Raw genomic sequence first — 19,204 nt, 5'->3', positions numbered from 1 at the left:
GTTTCACCTCCCAGCACACTTTGGCCAGATAATGCAGAGATCTGTAGCCCTGGATTCACCTCCTTCAGGTCTGTGAAGAAGCAGGAAAAGAACAAAAACCTGGTCTGGCTTCATGGCCCAAGGACTGGAATGAAAACCTCTGGTTTAATCTCTGACCCATCGTGAATACAGGTGAACACAGCTGATCTTGGTTCAGTGTGGCAGACTAAATGGGGAGGGGGGTTATTAGAATAAAACACATGTTCTTAATGACCTTCTCTTCCACTCTCACTAAAGAGATTCTGACAAAAAAAAAAAAATTCACTTTCAGAAGTAGTAGAAGAATGTAGTCTTTCAAATACCTATACACATGTGAGAATAAGTAGTGTTCTTAACACTGACCTGTCAGGCTACAGCCAAACTAGAAAAGATTGTTTTAAGTGCTTAGTGTCGCCATGTAATGAATACGAATGATGCTGCAGCATATAACAGCGGTTCTCTCAGAATATTCCCTCGGACATGGATTTCGTTAGTTCGTCATACATGTAAACTCGTAGGTTGGTAGGTAAAATGATTATTGTAATTTTGCTATTGGTTTTATTTTCAAGAAAAGGAATCGCCGGTATGTGACTAAGTGCATTGAAATCGGCTCGTAACCTGCGCGTTGAAGAGGCAACAGCTTGTGTCTGGAGGCGTGAGGAGCCAGTGCGCGCAGAATGTCTCCGCCCCCTCCACCCGCTACAGCCGAGCTCCCGTCTCACCGCAGCGCTGCTCGTGCTCCTTCACCCTATAACCGTTAATATGTCGAGCCGTCGCCGTGATGCGAGCACGCGTCCGTGGAAGACGAGGCTGCCCGGCTAAGGTACGTGCGCGCGATTCCGGCGTCTACCTCGGCGTTCGCGCGCAGTTTCTTTAGGATGCCCGGTAGTGAGCCCGTTCGCAGGAGCGTTCTAGGCGGTGTTCGGGGCGTGCGTACCGCGTGCCGAATCATCGCGTCACCGAGCTCTCGGTTAGCCAGCACTCGTGCATTTCTCGCCCGAGGACTGTCGGCAGAAACGGCCAGGTAAAAGGCTCACGGCAGTCGAGCGTGTTGGGTTGGCGTGTAGAGGTGAGTGTTGACCCGAGCAGCGGTGCTGTTGTTTGGGCCCTGCTGGAGCTGTTAGTTGCGTTATTGGATTGCATTGTGCCGAGATTAATAGGCTCTTTTGAATATAGACTCCAATACGCGACAGCTTTGATCTAACTGCGTTCATGACCCGCCGTGCCACGTCTAAAGCCACACACACTGTCTTTAATGTAAAGTCATTGCTTTATTATTTCAAAATTATTTGCCTCCATCCTGACGGTTAAAGAACACGCTGTAAATTCTTGAAAAAGTACTCGGTCTAATGTGATTCATCAAGGCCTTCTTCAGGAAGAGGAATGGATTAGATTTATTTAAAAATAATAATTTGCATATCTTAAAATTTGCGTTTGGAAATGGAGAAGTCCATTGCATGCAACCTAAATGTAAAACGGTTATTAAATAAGGTGGTTTTTTTTGTTGTTTTTTTTTTTTGACAGAACAGTCATACCCTGACTATGCAAATAATTCTTTCATCGTCATACAAAACCATTTGTCCCACACCTTGATCCGTAGATAACCACTAAAAGCTCTTTTGAAGTCCCTCCAGCATTTACAAAATCGAACAAAGCATTGTTGACATCTCCCAGAACAAAGTCCTTTTGTAGGTTTTATTTTTGCAGCACCTGGCGCACCAAAGCCCCCACTAAACCACGACCGGCGGTGCAGGAGAGGGCAAACGCAGCCACTGCTTCTGCCTCCCCGTGCTCGCGCTGGAAATGACACATGAATGCCTCTCCATCAGGGAGCTCCATTCGGTGGCGGACGCCAGGGGTGCAGTTTGTTTGCAGATGTTCCGTCTGAATGGGCCCTCTGAGCTCCTGCGGTTTAGTGACTGTACTCAGCCTACTGCTGTGAAGAGGAGCAGAGGAAACGGGAGCGTGGGACACGGAAGCGTCCCTCTCTTAACAGTGCCCATCAAGTATTTGGATCAGACTTCCTTGAACGTCCACTACAGACCAATTGCAGTATTATTTTCTTAACCCTTAGAATTGATGTCATATGTACATGTTAATTTAGATCTATACTGAAATATTTTACCTGTTAATGTATTTGCAGTTTAGGGATTTTATAGTTGTCTAAGATGTTTTCCTACAGTTCTTAACTTTCTAAAATCATATGGTTTCAAATCTTGCAGGCCTGTTTTTTATTTTCTATTAATTCTCTTACCTAATTCGACTTAAATCCTTGTGCCAGATTCTGTTCAGTCTAAGCAGTACCACTGAGGTCCAGAGGTAGACCTTTGGTCTTCATATATTTCTAGCCTTTAATATCTGAGCTGTACTATATTACCTGTGGTCAAAGGCGCTTATGGTGAATGGTCAACCTGTGGTCAGTCTGTCATCCAGCACATCACATTAGTTCATATCTCTAAGTAGTTTGCTTAAGAAATAAGCCATTTTCCTAAGATGAGATGACGCTTTATTGATCCCGAAGGAAATTGCAGCGTCACAGTAGCATAGATATTGCGCAAGAATATCAGCGTGTCCAGCTTGACTTCTACAACAGAACCAGCTGTCTGTGTCCCATTGCTCAGTTTTGGTTCTTGTGGGGCGGCTCGCCGTGGCTGCCGAGCATAGTCTCTTGTTGTGCGGCAGCCTAAACACTTCCAACACTTGAGTTTTGTTTTGATGCATGTAGAGATGCACTAAATGCGTTTCCACCGTGTCCTGGTTAAGTGGCCTCGGATCCCGCTGTACTTTTGTAGCTTTTGATTATTATTTACCATTTTTCTCTGTCTGTCCGTTCATGTTTCAGTCAGTGTTTCTCCCCCTCTCGTCACTAATTTACGTGAGCTGTGTTGCCAAGCTAATGATTTGTTAAGTGATAACCTTTGCTGAGTCGTCTTTAATTATTCTGGTTTTATTTGGCTTTGTAGAATGCACGTTCCTTCTTGCAATAAATGTGAAAGTTATGCATCAATTGTTTTGCCAACAGAAAAAGTGGATGTCCAGCGACATGCACAGACCGAGCGTGAATCTCTTTCTTCCAGACTTTGTTTAGTCTAGTCTCAAACCAGACAACACAAACAAGATGAAAGGAATCTGGTTTCCCCCTTTCACTTCTGACCCTTTTATTGTGGCTTTGCAGAGTTCGTTTGTGGTTCATGGCAAGTGCAAAGCTTTGGGGAAATGTGGGGGTGGGCTTTGTGCCTTTAAGAGAGACTCCAGGGACTCACTGTTTAACATAAATGGATTAGCAGTCATCCTATGACGCCGTTGCCGGGTAAATATGCGCCAATACAGAGAGGTGGAGTGGATGGCATGTTTAACTTCCGCTAGGCTGGCCGAGGCCATGTTGTCATGAACGAGTTAAGATCCATGCTTTCATAACTCAGCCCCTACCCTGCCACACTGCATCTGTTGCACGGCGGCGTCGGCACATTCTGCTCTCTCCCGCGCATGCTTATTGATTTTGACCGGAATTCCGTCCTGTCTCATTGTCTTTGCTGTCTCCCTCTGCCAGCGTCTTGGCTTCTCTCCAGCTGCCTTGTCCGCACGCCGACGCTGCTCTTCGAGGGACGTTTCTTTCACACTTTTCTCTCGTGCCCTTCTCTCATCCCATTAGCTTCGGCCTGCGTGCTTCTAATCTAAACAGGAGCGGAGCACTGGAATAATGTCTAAGTGGGCATTTTACAGGAGGGCCCTGCCTCTCCACTCATGCTCTGGTTGTTTACTGCATGGCAGCGCGCCCACTCTCTTGGGCACGTTTAGGTAGCGAATCACGTCTGACCTTCAAAACAGGAAGCAGCCTGTCGGGGCACCCGTAGCCCCCTCGAGCTGGTGCCGGAGCAGACGGAAGGAGGGAGAGGGGGGTGATGAGACTGCGCGGGGTTAACGTCAGCCCAGCGGCACAGTGGGGCTGGCAGCCCCGTGAGCCCGTTTGTCACACCCCTTTGAGCGTGGATGAATGAACGTGACCATGGCAAGTTCTCGTCCCCCTCCATAGGGGAAATGGCTGAAATGAAAAGGTGTGTGTGTGTGTGTGAGAGAGAGAGAGAGAGTGTGTGAGAGAGAAAGAGGGAAAGAGAGAACGTCATTTTATTTGGTTTCATGCAGGCTCAAGACCATGCGTGACGCTCTGGAGAGGGGCAAGGATGGAGGCCTCCTAACGCCTCCGGATATGTCTGAACAACCAAAGGAGGAAGACCAACATAGCCTTCCACACTTCAGGCAAGTCAGGACAGACCCTTTATATGTTCAGAGTCTCGTGGTTGTTTCAAACTGAGGACAGACACTGTAGTACAGTATAAGGAAAGGTTCGATTGCTGCAGAGATTTGGTTTCTGTAAACATCTACCTTGTCCTTGTAATAGAAATTCAACAAAAAGATTTCTAAGGTTTCTAAGGGAACTTCATAGGAATGAATTTAATACCCAGTGTCCAAGATTTCTGCTAATAGAAGTGGTCTTCCTTTTTAAATTGGTAACAGATTATACACTCTACCTTTATACAGATTATATACACACTTGTAAATACACCGTATATTGGTCACACTGTTACCATTAGATTGGTTGTTGACTGATTGATTGAGTTGATGTGGAAATGTAGCTGACCGATTGCTTCCATACTACGAAATGTGCTCTAAAAGAGCCCTTAAGTACAGAGTTTGTTTCATCAACTAGGCTGGATGTTTACTTAAGTATAATTTAAAAAGTAACTGAAAAATTTAATGTTTAATGGAGAAACTGAAATACTGTAAATTATTTACTGACAGAATTCCATTTTGCTTGAATTTTGAATGTTGTAATCTTTTTACCTAAAGCTCTTGTTCTTGGATGAATGCTCTCATGAGTGTAAGAAGCACTTCACCCTACAGGGTGTTGGTAGTTGTACACAGATGAATGTCCTGATGTCTGAATGATTGGACTGATGTCTGAATCTCTCGCTGCGTGCTTTTGCTGGAGAGGACACCTGGGATGTGCGACTCCATGAATGTGCCTTTGTAGTGCCTCCAGTCTCTGTGTGCCTGCAATGTACTCTGCTACTGCAGCACACCTCCATGGGTCCGACTGCTCTTCAGGCCAGGTCTCGGTTCACGGATCAGGTTGGGTTTCGTCCGTAAATTCGCAGGTTTAATGTTACTTGGCCCTTTCTGCTCGGCCACGGATGAATTATCGACAGTGGTGCCTTTGTTCACTGTCCCAGGGGCAGGTTCCCTTTTGAGTTTTCTGTGTTTTGGGTTATTCTCAGCCTGCTGTGTGACGCTGTGGCCAGCGACAAGCTTGCATTACCCAGGCTGGCGGCCTGCGCCAAATGAGAGCGGAGGATTAGTTATGCCACTCTCCAAAAAACGCTATTTGATGCTCGCAAATCATGACAAACATCTCAAAAGTATGCCACCATGTTGAGGGGCTGTACAATATATCGTTTCAACATCGACATCGTGATGTGCACGTGCACAGCAGTCATGTTGCAGGAAATGAGATGTTAAGGCAGATTAAATCAAACAGGTCATGCTACAACTTTGCTGCTGTCCGGCATTTACTCCAGTTTAAGGGTTCTTGGATGCACGGACCCACTATCATCAGTGTATCAGTATATCAGAACAAGAAAGCAGCCCTACAAGAAAGAATCAGGAGAAAAACACAAAGGAAGATTTGTCTGCAAAAAAAAAACAAAACAACAACATCAATTGTGTGGAATTCTTTCAGCTACAGAAAGGATGTTGACCAAAAACAGGTACTTTTATTCATCTTCAATGTAAAAGTCCTTTTTCAGCCTTTTAAAAAAACATTGATTTTATTTTTTATGCAGATGTGCTCACTTACAAAATCACCCCAATTATTCTAGAGTGATTAATTATTGACAAATAGATCTGTTCAAATGATCTGGAGAAACTTCTTTTACTTTTTCATATCACAATATGTATTGCTGAAAAACTATTGCAATGGCATTTTTTTCCACTATTGTGCAGCCTTAGAGCTGAACATGGTCTGAGTGTCTGTGAAACAGTGCAGCATAGAGGTTTAGCAGCATCCAGCCTATTTATAGATGAATATACATAGTAGTCAGCTGGTACTACAAGATTGTCACCATAAGACGCTGCTTATATCAAGCTCGTTGAAGTAGAAACACTTAATACTTTAAAGGTTTTGAAATTCCACTGAAATCACAGTTTTTGTTCTTAAACAGTGCAAACCTATATTGGTTATTTGCAGTTTGTTGTGAAATTGGTCGAAATGATTGCCTCTGTTTAATTAATTACAGTGTCTTTTCCAGATAACATACTGTACTAAAAGAACGAGTTGACTTTTTTTTGCCAAGGGTAGAGGTACGTGCAGTGTTGCGTAGTAATGGGTAGAAAAGGTTCTTGTTGGAACGTCAAAATGTTATAAAAAACATTTTCTAAAGAGGAAAAACACATGGCTTTCCACTGTTAGCTAAAAGTGGAAACGGGATATTTCTATACATTATTTTAGAACCCAGATTACTGATTACAGATTGCTGCTTTCCTTCCTCACACCACCACATATCGCTGCTTGGTCATCTGCTGTCAAGCCTGTCATCCCAGCAGTTAATGTGTCATCCAAGTATCCAGATAAAACCGTGACCTTCCCTGGCAGTTCTAGCTCAGAGGACAGACGGAAACTCTCTCCACCGATATAGCATGACTGCCTTTTCCCAGGGGCGGATTGTTACTTCCCGGGAGACTGGCACGGGGCCTTTCCATGCCAGCACTAGCGTTCTCGGTGGAACCGGTATGTGACCGCATGGTGTAACCAACTACATGCAACTGTTAGTTTTGTAGCAAAGATTCAAGCCTCTTTTTTGTGTTGAATCTTCTGTGTTGAAGCACTGGCCAATGATGGTGTATCAAAATATAACGAGTATTTCAGTGCCCTTAACTGTAGCTGAGCAGCATGCCTGCTATCAGAACGCCCCCTCATGAGGGAACAGAATGCGCTTCATTATGCCACCCTGAAGCCCTTGTGATATACACACATACTAACGTGTTTTTGGTGAAGACTCCCAAAACATACACAAGCTTGACACTTCAATCCAATATAGTGTCTCCCCTTTTTTTTGGGAGGTGGGGGGGGGGGGCTTTTGTAGAAACAGCAGCAACAGCGAAATAAAGTGGTGACGTGCTGAACGATGTTGGTGAAAGGTTGTATTGGGTTGTAACAAGTGTATGACTAATGCAACAGGACCTTCCCACCTACCTGCTTCCTGCCAGCCAAAAGAAGGTCATATAGAGAAGTGATAGGCAGTGAGACACACTGGCAAGCAGTAGACCTCCTGTTGCCAGGGGCCTGTGCCCTCTTAGTCCATGTGGATGTGGACTGGATGGCTGATAATGTCTAGAAGAACTCGGGAATTCTTAAGGAGCCCAGAGAGAACATCTCTCCACCTGTGGCATTGCATTTTTAGCAAAAAAAGTTGTTTTTTCCTTTAAGTTCAAGTTTATTCATTTTTACAGAGCACCTATATGCTAAACCAATGACACCGAGATGAGTGGTGGCCAAGGGCTCAGCAAACAGTAAAGAAATATGAAAACAGAATAAATCATGACAAGAGGATAAGGGACAACCAAGCGTGAATATTTCTAAACATGCTCATGTGTCTTATAAGGAAAAGACACAACTGGAGACAAGTTTTAAAAACAATCTTTTCAGCTGTTGGTGCACTAAGAGGAAGCGTGTTCCACATTCTGGGGGCAGCATCAGAGAAAGCATCATCACCTTTAGGTTGTAACCAAGAATGTGGAACAGCTAACAGTCGTTCATTGTTAGTTCTTAGTGTCTGAGAAGAAAACTTAAGGATTAAGGCTACATGATGCAGTAAGATGAGTCTCCCCAACATCCGCTTTTGCTTACTAAGGTTAGTTTGTTTAACCAACTTAAATTTGATTGTTCAACCAATATTGATTATCTACAGTGTACTAAGAAAAATCTTGCTAAGATTTGTTCAGCTTTTTTTAAATTAGATAACCCAATGTTTCCCTAGCAAAATAAATCCTCACTTCACTGAACATATATTAAGAGAAGTAAAAAAAAATAAATAAATCAAGACTATATAACACATTAAGGTTTTTTACTAAAGGTTACTAAACATATTTTTTGTCTACCACTGCAGATGCTACAAGATGTGTTTAAGAAGATAATAATGATAAGAAAATGTAAAATGATGAACGTTCTTTATTCTAACTGGTTTTATTGAATATTTACAGTAAAGTCTGCATTACAAATACATAAAACACTATGTTCATTAAGGTAACTGCAAGTGTTCTTAACTGCAAACAGTCTTTAGTGAACACTCCCTAAACTGCTTCAGTGCAATATTGTGCTATAAATTAAATATTACATTTCAAAGTAAATTATTTAGTGATCCAAAAATACATTAACACGTCAAATGCTTAAAATGTACTCCAGTGCTGAAAGGAATGCTAGCTGGTCAACATAGATAAAGTTAAACTATGAGCTCAGAAACGTTAAAATTTCTTGGCGGGCTGTGATGCTTTGCGATGACACCAAGAAAGTAAGCATATTTTGGGGCACCTGGTGTTCTGAAAAGACAATCGGGATGTAGCTGGCTAGCTATACAAAGTTAAAAGAACATTAAGCACACGTGGAATTCCGATTACGTGGGCAGATTCTCTGTCTCATGTACTAACTGTCAGGAAATAGTGATAGTTTTAGTAAATATTAGTTATTTTTATAGGAGTGACCTACTGTTTTTTTTGGCAAGAATCTTGAGTCGTCACTATCTGGAGGGAAATTGTTGGTTAAACGAAAAGTTTTTTTTTTTTTTTTTGGTCTGTATATTCATTTCATTTAGATTTATTTTATTTATTATATTATGACCTTGTTCAGGGGCCCAACAGTGGCAGCTTGTTGGTGGCAGGGCTTGAACCAGAGGCGTTCAGATTACTATTCGATTACCTTTACCGCTGAGTCTTAGTCACACAGAATAAAATGTCAAAATGCTTTTTTTTAGTTTAGTTTTAATTAACAGGCAAATGCCTCAAATGTTTGCTGTGGGATTTCCTTACACTGGTCTTCCTAAGTAGCTGTCCTTCAAAGAATAGGACTCACCATCAGCATATTTTGGAACGTTTCCCAGCTTTTGGTTAAATCATTTATAGAATGTCGGACTCTTCATATGAAGTAAGTGTGTGCAGCAGTTATAGCTGCAAGTGTTTTTTGTTTTTTTTTAGATGAGCATACAATTGTTTTTAGTCATTTTTTACAATATGATATTTTTTTTCCCTCAAAACAAACATGGTTTGACTTTAATATGTTAAGGAATTGTAAACTGACCAAGAATAAATTGGGTATCCTAAATATTACTGCAGAGCATAATGTAGGCATGTCTGATTTTAGAAGACATGACCGGCAGACACTCCTTTCAACTGGAGTATTAAGCTGCAATGGGGCCTGTCCTGATTATTGTATTTGGAGAAGCTCATCTCCATGTCTTGGGTAATAGGAGCTGTCTGTCTGTCTGTCTCAGACACTATCCCAATTTAATCTGTAGGGTAACAAGGCTGCCTATTGCTGGCTCTTGTTTAAGTGCTTTAATATGTGGCTAGTCAGCAGCACCATGTTGAAGTTCACAGCCGTTTCCCATATACTGACTGGTTTAAATGGCAATGGTGTGAGTGCCAGGCTGCAGTGCAGTTTTTTTTTATTAGTTTTCACAAGCGCCTTTCAGCTGTTTTATGGGTTTGGGAAAATCCCTGAACTCTAATCCATAATACAGGGCAGAAGCATTACTCACCAGTACCTTTCAAAACATGGCCATCTGGATGATGAAGTTTGTGGTATTAACACATTGTATTAGATGTATCTGCATTAGTATTAGTAGTTCAAATCATCTTTGCACTAATTCTTCCCTTTTCTTCTTTCAGGGTGCAGCTGATTGATGACCTCTCCTACGAGGACGTTAAGATATGCTACAGAGGATCTGTGAGTACCACATATCATGACTTTTCTGAACCGTGACTGAGAAGCATTTTGGTCTGTTGTAATTTGACATTAGATTGAATTATTCTTGTTGTTGTTTTTTAATGTATGATGAGATAATTAGTCTTTATCTCTGAATTTATTTGGGCTTTGTTGTCATCAAAATCTCAGCATTCTCTGATAAAGGATAATTTATACAACTGCTATGACACAGTAGCGTTTTCAGGGAGCAGTTAAAGTGTGGGTCAAGGCCAACGACAGCACGAGTGTCATGAGACCTCCAGCCGAAGGCATTATCAGTGGTGACCCTAATCCTTGATTACCGCCCATAAACCTTGCCCACACGTAAAGCATTGGAATGGCATCCAGGTTGTGCAATGGCAGGACTTATGCATTAACAGATCGCTCCATTGGCTGGCTCAGCACAGGCTCATTGCGGGTATCACCAGAGTGTCAGGCAGCAGGAAGTGCGAGTGTGAGCACGAGCTTCAGCGTGGGTAGATGTGCAAGTGCAAGCTTGCAAGCTCTTTCCGCTGAGGTGCTGTGGGAGAATCTGCAGCGGGTCTGTGGCAGGCCAAGAGCGAGCGAGTGAACGAGGAAGAGAGAGAGGGGGGGAGTGGGAGTGAGAGAGAGAGGGAGGGACAGCGAGCGAGTGCTTTAATTGTTAAAGCGACTCTTGTGAAACCAAAGTAAGGAGACGGGATCGGTTCACAGAAGAAGAGAGATAGCTGAGCACTCCTGAGAGACACACCGTACTTTCGACACACACCGACAATGCGTGCATGCACGCACACACTTGTGCACACGCGCGCGCCCGACTGGAGGTGAGACGCAGCCTTGCGGTGCACGGGCTGTTTAGTGTTGTGTCAGCATGTTGAGCTTGGTGCAGAGCTCACGACCGCTCCGAGACGGGAGCAGGCTCCGCAGGGGCTGTGGAAAGGAGCTCACCTCCCTCCTTGACACCACCTCTTCTTCCCAGACGGTGAGCAAGTACAATTCCCAGTACCACAAGCTCTTCCAGAACGTACCCACGGAGGAACTGCTCATGAAAGGTAAGCTAGTCTCAGTGTGTTCGTGTCCCTGGTGCAGCTCTCGTTGTATTATCCGTTAATATTATTATGCTCAGCTGCCGTCATGGGTAAATGCTGTTTATGGTGATTATATTAAGGCCTAAAACTCTTTAGACAACATCTGCAAAGCACCAGTTCAGCCCAGGAAATGGTAAACAATATCTGTTAGTGCTGCAATGTTAAAAGGAATGTGAATTATATCATTGGGTAGCCCTCGGGTGACCTCTTTTGTTGGTTCTTGCTACTATGTCACTCTGTTGACATTTACAAGTTAACGTATTTAATCGTATCAACTATATCGACGTTAGATCTCCTGAGGTGAAAGCCGCAGCTCATGTTTTTGCGCTGCCGCACCCGAGGTCGTAAGGTCATAAGGCTCCTCTGACCCTTCCTCAAAAGTGCTGCCCTGTGTATTGTGCTTGATGGGCTGCTAAGTGCCCGTGTGCCCTCCCCAGTGTACTCGTGCGCCCTGTTACGAGACATCCTCCTGCAGGGAAGACTCTATATATCCAGAAACTGGCTGTGTTTCTACACCAACCTCTTTGGCAAGGACTTTAAGGTGAGTGGCACCTTTCACAAACTGCCAACAACCCCCCCACCCCCTACCCTTGGGCTGATGGCACCTCACACCTGCCTGAAAGGACATTACCCGAGAAACCCACAAAATGCCATCAAGCCAAACCATGCTGCCAAATCCATCTGCCTGACAGTCAGCCAACTAATGAGTAAAGGACTGATTGCTGCTGGATAGTTGAAAATTTTGGAAAGTTTAGAAGCTGTAATAGGTGGCTATTGTTATTTTGCTATGTTGAGCACAGGTAACGTTACACGGCCCTTTTGTGTTGTAGTTAGTCAGGATTATGTTTCACTGGAGAAGTAAATATGTTTAATTCTGAATAATCTCCTTTCCCTCTAAGAGGGCAGGAAACACCATGCTGACTAAGGCTTGATTAACAGGAACAGTCCGTCACCTGATGCGTTTGTCCTTGCAACCTCTCTTCTCTTTCTTCCTTCTTTCCCCCTTCTTCACTCCGTTCTCTAACCCCTGCGGTAACGGACCTGCTGGTCTCCCTCCACGCAGGTGGCCATCCCCGTGGTGTCCGTGCGGCTAGTGAAGAAGCACAAGACCGCGGGCCTTGTCCCCAACGGCCTGGCCATCACTACAGACAGCAGCCAGAAGGTGCGTCTGGGCTGGCCGTGCGGGCCAGGCTGTAGCCCAGGAACTGCAGGCCTCTGGGTCACGGGGCAGATTTGACTTGGCCTCTCACACATGCTTACCGAGAGACCGGCCAAGGCCTAGAGGCTGCATAGGATGTGTTCTGGAAAAACCCGCAGTTTCCCTCAGGATCAATATCGTGTTACCGCTCATTTTTGGGTTTTGGTGATGAGTCCGTTAGCTTGGCTGGCTCCTGTCCTCCAGGTGCTCCAGCACCTTGCCCAAAACGTTTTCCTGTAATGTATGAATCTCTCCTGACAAGCTGATATAGTTAAAATGCCAGCATTGCTTTATTTCCACTTGGATTGTATGAAAATTCAAGTTTGGTTTATTTGTCACATACATAGTCATACACAGTATAACTCGCAGTGAAATGGTTTGAGAGAAAACCATTGTCCAGGGTTGACATCAGCAAGATTTGATGTGTCACTAGATATCATTCCAGCTGCCAGTAACTCAGATTACCATAGTAACCTCTCTCTCAGATGCCTAGAGATGAATTTAGTGCTAGATTAGGGGATGGTATAAAAACTGAAATGTGGGAGGTGATAGTTGTTTGTTTGTTTGTTTTGGGGGGTTATGTTTTGTTTTTGTTTCTTGTTTGGTTTTTGTACTGTTTTAAGCCTTTAAGCCTCAGACTCTTCTTCTCCCCCCAGTAACAAGACCTGATTCTCAACAGTCAGCAAAAATATATTTTTCCCATATGAGATTATTAATGACTGTATTATGTGATATGACATCTGAGTAACTGTGCATTTGCACAGATGTTTATTTATACTTACTATTTTTATACATACATGCATATAATTATCTTTTTATTCATATGAATGCAATATATTGCATGGGTGTGCAGACCACGTGTCCATTTGGCCATAACACTGATATGCTTTTTTTCTGTCTGTGTCCTCTCCCTCAGTATGTGTTTGTGTCTCTGCTATCCAGAGACAGCGTGTATGATGTGCTGCGGCGAATCTGCACACACCTACAGGTAAGCAAACAACCCCCCCCCCCCCCCCCCCCCCAATTCAGTGTTTGACCAAATTGTGTGATGCGCAGTATTTACACGCCGAAATGTTTTGTCAGGAATTCCATAAGAGGCAGAACCAGGACTTGGCTTGTTTTGCACTTAAACCATTTCTGGTGTCTTACCTCATTAAGGTCAATGGCAAGAAGAGTCTCAGCCTCAAGCAGTACATGGAGGAGCCCAGCTGTTTAGCTCTGGTAGGTCTTGGCTACTGGCTCACTGTCTCTGGCCATTTTCTGCAGGCACAGATATATGGTACACAGAACGATGTTTTTCCTCTAAAGCACACGTGTGTTGACACAGACTAGATAAGATACAGAAGTACAGATTGCTATAGTCAGCTATTGTATAATTTCACAGTGATTTATTATTAATAGGATTATTCTCACGTGACGTAAGAGTGTTATTGTGTTCCATCATTAAAAGTTCATGATGGAGCTGTTAGGATCATTACATCTAGAGGACCTTTCCCTGGGCCTCATAAATAAAACACTAGATCAGGTTGCACTGCATTCTCACTCACTCCACTCTGTCTGGCTGTCTGTGTCTGTCTGTGTGTGTGCACGCACACACGCACGCACATTTGAGCATGTCTGCATGGGTTCCTGCGTGTGTGCATCTGGCCTTTCTGACTCTCATATCTTTATGCAGAACGGCTTCTCGGTCCCAGATGACTACCCTGGGGCTGTGGACGGCTTCTCCCCGGTGCTGAAGTGGAGGACTCCTTCAGTGGCGTCTGTCTCCTCCTCACTGCCTGACCTCCTGGGCAATTCCAGCAGCAGCCTGGGCGCCGCGGAGATGCCCTTCAAGGCCGACAAGCCCCTGGAGGGTGAGTGACAGGCAACAAAATACGCGCGCACATGCACACACTCACATACACACATATGCTTGTCGTGTTTACAGTGACATTTAGCACATGGCCGAAAAACCTAAAGACCAGAAGGAGGAGGTCTTTTAAATGCCCTCAGAGCCACAGATGGGTTGTTTTGAATGCCTGGATCTAGTATCAATTTACTGTGGAATTAATTTGGGAGAAACCAGTTCGTTGAACTGCATTCAAATACTGGAGGGAAAAAAGCTTCAGCATCAGCCTCAGTACTACCTTGACGGTGGTTTAGCTTGCTACAAGAAAATATTAAATATTTATATGTGAAACACGTTTCCATTTCAAGAGGGTCTGTTTCAGTTTGGCGCTTACGAACGGAGGCTGGGGGCAAAAATAGGAGGGAGAAGGCAGACGTGCTGAGGTCTCGGACGCAGCAGGGCTTCTCCTGCCTACATGCATCAATAACAATAACCACTTTGTTTGGGGGCCTCCATCTGCAACATAATAGCAGTGTGTTCACTGAATATTCAACTTATTTGCTCTAAAATAGGGCTGGGCGATATATAAAAAATATATTGATCAATAGTGGTAATTATCATGATATATAATTTGTGATATATAATGCTGCTAGCTCGTGATATATAATGTATCATGATATATAATGCTGCTAGCTCGAAGAGTATCATGCTAACGAAACCAGAAGGTTCATTAGTTAATGTTTAGAATGTAATGTAAACGTTTAACTGTGCAGACGTTAACTTTATTTTAACAACAAACAAAAAGAAATTAATGAACTGCTTTTACATCTCTCAAATATTTGAAATATAGAAATCTGTGTAAAGAATGTAAACACTGTAATTCAGTTATTATGCTACATCTGCGCTTTTCATTTATTGATGTTTCAGTAACGCCTCTCTAGCGCTGTTAAACACAGACTGGACTAACATGGCCCATTTTCACACTGTGGTTGCTGGGGAAAACATTTGATGTATTTCCTGTCCTGGTTTGCACCAACCAACGACATATTTTGCAGACCGTCTGTGCTAATCTGTATTTCATCGCTTTTCAGACATCCAAACCCAATCCGTATAACTGATGTGCTTTTTGAAAATAGTCCTTTGGACGATTGAATAATCAAATGGCTAAAAATTCTGCGCAGCTTTCTTTGTCATTGGTTAAAGAGTAAAACCTGAAAAACAAAACACTGTTATGAGTTCACCATCTATTAATATATAAACCACAGTGACAGCATGAAGCATTACCAGGAACTGTCACTTCAGAGACAGAAATACTTTCTGCATATTGCCAGCGCAGGGTTTCATTTTGCTATGTTCAGTCACAATTTTCAGTCACACAGAAGTCATTCAGCATTGTGCCTGGCGTGTCAAGTCAAAACAGTAAGAGGCATGCCTTAAATCCTTCAGACACTGGAGCCTTGGGGTTCAGTGTGTCTATGTATTAGATATAGACAAGGCATGAAAATATTTGTGCTAGGGTCTCAAGGAATGAGATTCCTATGTAGACATGTTTATAAAATAAAAATATACCATCCAATAATGTAAAACCTTCAAATTACAGCAGTGTTTGTAATATGCAGTTTGCTAGTGATGGTGCTTTTCATCCACAAGGGGGCACTCTGATGGGCCAGGAGCACATAGTGTTCCTTGTATTTTTTTCCCCTCATGGCTACACAGTAATAGTTTGAACTATCGAATAAGATGGATTTACGTAATAAATGCACGTGGAGAGTCCTTTTTTGGAATTGAACAGAACGACTTCTTGTTTGGTGCGCCTGAAATTCCCCAGCACTTGTGCGTATGGATTAGGCTTGGCAGTATGAGGAGAGACCCTGCAGTGTTGATAGAACAGACTCATTAGAAGCTGTATTTTTCTGGGGCAAGGTGCTCAGGTTTGGAATTCCCTTTACAGATAAGAGAACAGACAGTACATGATGCATCCAAAGTAGAGATTTTGTTGCAGTACCGTTAAGCTGTGTTCTGTGCCACTGTGTGTGTGTGTGTGTGTGTGTTTGTCTTCTCACGCCGTGGCTCCGGGCCCCAGCCCACGCTGTGTGCTGTGTGCTCTGTGTGCAGAGAGCGGTCTAGAGGCCGACAAGATCCTCCTCACGGAGCCGGTACCCGAACTGGGCCAGATGGAGCAGCAGCTGCTGAAGTTCTTCATCGTGCTGTGAGTTTGGCGCTGGCGTGCCGTTCGCCGTCGCACCTCCCCGACCGTCTGCTTGCTACGGGCGGCTCACGGGAGGCTGCACTTTCCTTGCATCTGAGTGTTGGATTTATTTGTTTTGTATTTGAGATACCTGTAGTTGAAAGCTCGTTTCCCCTTTAGTGCTGCCCTCTTGTGTTCACAAGGTGCATATTCATTTCACTCCAACATCCATGTTTGGAAAAGATGAGCGATATGAACATTTGACACAAGTCTGTCTCAGAATATTGCGTGTTATGCTTGTAGAGGGGAAAACTCTCGACCAATCTTTGCGCACTTTTGACATCCAGATGGGCCGTCCTTATTCCGTATGTGACTCTCTTGCTGCTGGTCTTCTGCAGACTTTTCATCCTCATCCTCTCCTCCTGTTATCTGGCCTTCCGTGTGTGCAGTCTGGAACAGCAGCTCTCCTTCCTCAACAGTAACACAGCCCTCCCTGTGCACGAGAGGTGAGCGATGCCCCACACCCACACCCACACCCACGTTCCATCCACAAGTAACCCTTCTCTCCCATACCACACTCTGCTCATGCAGGTAACCGGGGCAGATCGGATGTCCTGGCCGGTGGCGGTCAGCTGGAGTCCACGTGAAGTGACTCTCTTGTTTATTGTTGTGCTGAAGCCCAGGCCTCCGGGATGGAGGGGCTGAAGGAAGACGGGAAGCAGAGCCGTAGGCAAGGCTGCCCAGCCAGCATTGCAGGGAGTGAAGCACAGACATGGCCCTGCCCGCGGCAGAATGCACCACGCTCACCCACCACATGTAATGACTTCATGACGGGGGCAGTCGTGGACACGCCGCCTTTCGCTCACCCGCATTAAAAACTGCAGACGTTTGTTGCGGGATGTTTAGTGGCCAGATTGACCGTGGAGGCAGAAAACGGGTAGAGCCCTGATTCTTAAAGCAAACAAGGTTATGAAAGACTTTGGTCATTCAGTCAGCAATATGTATTCATGTTTGTATGTTCATGTCAACTGCTGCCTGCAAAGTAATTACACAGCCCATTACAGACTTACCCTATGTCACCATGGGAGTTGTAGTGGGGAGAAGCCAAACCAAATATTTGGTTTAAGCGAGTTGCTTTCTGCTTCTGTCCCAGTTTGAATTAAGTATTTCAGTTAAGAAATATAACTTTATTTGTATTGAATTGGCCTTTAAAAAAACAATAATGAATAACATCCTCAAGCTGTAGGCTGAATCACTTGCTCTCAGGACAAATACCATCATCCAGGACAATAGCAATAGTAAACTTGTAGTTTTACAATGTTAAGCTGAATCACATAACCAGGGTTGATAGCATTATATGTTTGCCAGACTGAAAATGAGATGCTAATGCACTTTGAGCTTATCTTGGCAACACAGGAACACTACTCCTTTCTCATGAAGTTGTCATGAAGGAGTTCTTGCAGTACTGTACTGTTGTCCAGGTAAACACCATGTAAACACTGTCCCAGTACTGCTACACCTGTATAACAAATGACTGAATCTGTAGATAATGTACACTGTATATGCATTTCTTAAAAATTGTATTCAGGGTTCTTTTATTGTTGTCAGGGCTGAAACTTTACTAAGGTATGTCATTTTGAACATCTGAACTAGAGGACTGATGGCAAAAAAAAATATTAACTATTCAAATCTAAATGCATCATGATGTCTTTTAATGTTATTAGGAGATTATGACTGTAACGTGATGTATTCATGTTTTTCATTTTTAAACTAAATGAACATATTTTTAATGCTTGTTCAAAAAATTGATACTTGTGCATCTGGGTAAATACCCTCTCCAGTTTGACTATTTAACCTTAATTAAATGTATTATATAGGCAAATAAATTATATAATATTTATTTGATTAAATGCCTGAAAGAATAAAATGTGTATACTGTATATAATATAGCACAGATACTTAAAATTAGGTTGTGCAAAACTTAACCAGCTTAATTTGAACAGGTAAATTGACTCAAGCACATCGTTTTGCTTTTTTTTTTTTTTTTTTTTTTTTTTTTTTATAATTTTATGTTTACTGCACCTATAATCATTTTAATGCCATAGAGGAACTGGCTGTTTACTGGAAATGTGTTTGCACAGCAGCAGAAATCTTGCGTGTATCACCATGTTGCAATGAATAACCAGTCTTGCTCTTGGTCCAACAGCTGAGCATCAAGGGAAGTAAAAAGATCAACTGTGAGTGAGTGACAAATTAAGCCCCATTACGCAATGATGAAATAACTTGGCCCAAAGCGTATTTCATGTTCCAAAGATGAAATGTTGAGAGAATTTTCCCTGATTTGTATTATTGATGGTGTCCCCTACAGTGCATCCATATAATAAGAGGCCTTGCATGATGTATGAGAGAAACTCCGTAGGTCTCAAACATGAGTTTCTGTAAAAGAATGGTTTATAATTTCTCTTACTACACATAAGCAAAACGGTTCGCTGCTCCTAATCGCTGTTCTCCCCACAGGCCTTTAATGTCTCTTCTCTGTGCACTCCTGCAGGAATTTTCCCCTGAGATTTGCGCAGTTTCCTGGCTGCTCTAGACTTAATGGACTTCAGGCCGGATTCATTATTCATAAGTAACGCCCTGGTCGGACATCTCAAGGACCCGTGGCGCACGGCGGCTCTAGAAAACTGTCTCCCGAGTAGTGTCGAGACTACTAAAAGCATGTTTTAATGATGCATTTGGTTGGAAAATGTGTGGTTTAATCCAGTGCTCAAAGGCTGCGGTGCTTTTTCGTCCACCCGCGATGAAGCAGTGCACAGGTCCTCTCTATCCCTCCATGTGGAGCGCAGTAGGGCTGTGACCCTAGCAGCTTGTGCCGCTCCAGCTGTCTTGGAGT

At 43.5% G+C, this 19,204-nt stretch overlaps 1 protein-coding gene across 10 annotated transcripts; it reads left to right on the top strand.

The window, feature by feature from the left end:
* The first annotated feature begins 731 nt into the window (after positions 1-731).
* On the top strand, positions 732-18,210 carry gramd2aa (GRAM domain containing 2Aa). 10 transcript variants are annotated; one of them, XM_027012426.2, is made up of 13 exons: positions 732-841; positions 3,847-4,073; positions 4,162-4,275; positions 9,955-10,012; positions 10,989-11,061; positions 11,535-11,638; positions 12,161-12,259; positions 13,212-13,283; positions 13,454-13,516; positions 13,971-14,148; positions 16,239-16,332; positions 16,659-16,817; positions 16,903-18,210. In XM_027012426.2, the coding sequence occupies exons 2-13, from the start codon at positions 4,009-4,011 to the stop codon at positions 16,904-16,906; spliced, it is 1,083 nt and encodes a 360-aa protein (XP_026868227.2). In that variant the 5' UTR covers positions 732-841; positions 3,847-4,008; the 3' UTR covers positions 16,907-18,210. The 10 variants fall into 10 exon arrangements, with proteins under 10 accessions (XP_026868227.2, XP_026868262.2, XP_026868219.2 ...); XM_027012418.2 differs by lacking the exon at positions 732-841 and adding an exon at positions 892-1,087; XM_035527675.1 differs by lacking the exon at positions 732-841 and adding an exon at positions 1,069-1,087 and having other exon boundaries at positions 3,790-4,073; positions 16,710-16,817.
* The last annotated feature ends 994 nt before the right edge of the window (positions 18,211-19,204 follow it).

This window comes from Electrophorus electricus, chromosome 1 (assembly GCF_013358815.1).
Source record: "Electrophorus electricus isolate fEleEle1 chromosome 1, fEleEle1.pri, whole genome shotgun sequence".
NCBI classification, from domain to species: Eukaryota; Metazoa; Chordata; class Actinopteri; order Gymnotiformes; family Gymnotidae; genus Electrophorus; species Electrophorus electricus.
Note: the sequence above shows the minus strand (reverse complement) of the source record. Positions and strands in the feature narration are given on the sequence as shown.

Bases quoted from the DNA above. Each gene is read 5' to 3' on its own strand.
- gramd2aa (XM_027012426.2), top strand. From the start codon at position 4,009: ATGAATGAACGTGACCATGGCAAGTTCTCGTCCCCCTCCATAGGGGAA. The intron at 10,013-10,988 runs GTGAGTACCACA...TCTTCTTCCCAG, and splicing joins AGATATGCTACAGAGGATCT to ACGGTGAGCAAGTACAATTC. The intron at 13,517-13,970 runs GTAGGTCTTGGC...ATCTTTATGCAG, and splicing joins AGCCCAGCTGTTTAGCTCTG to AACGGCTTCTCGGTCCCAGA.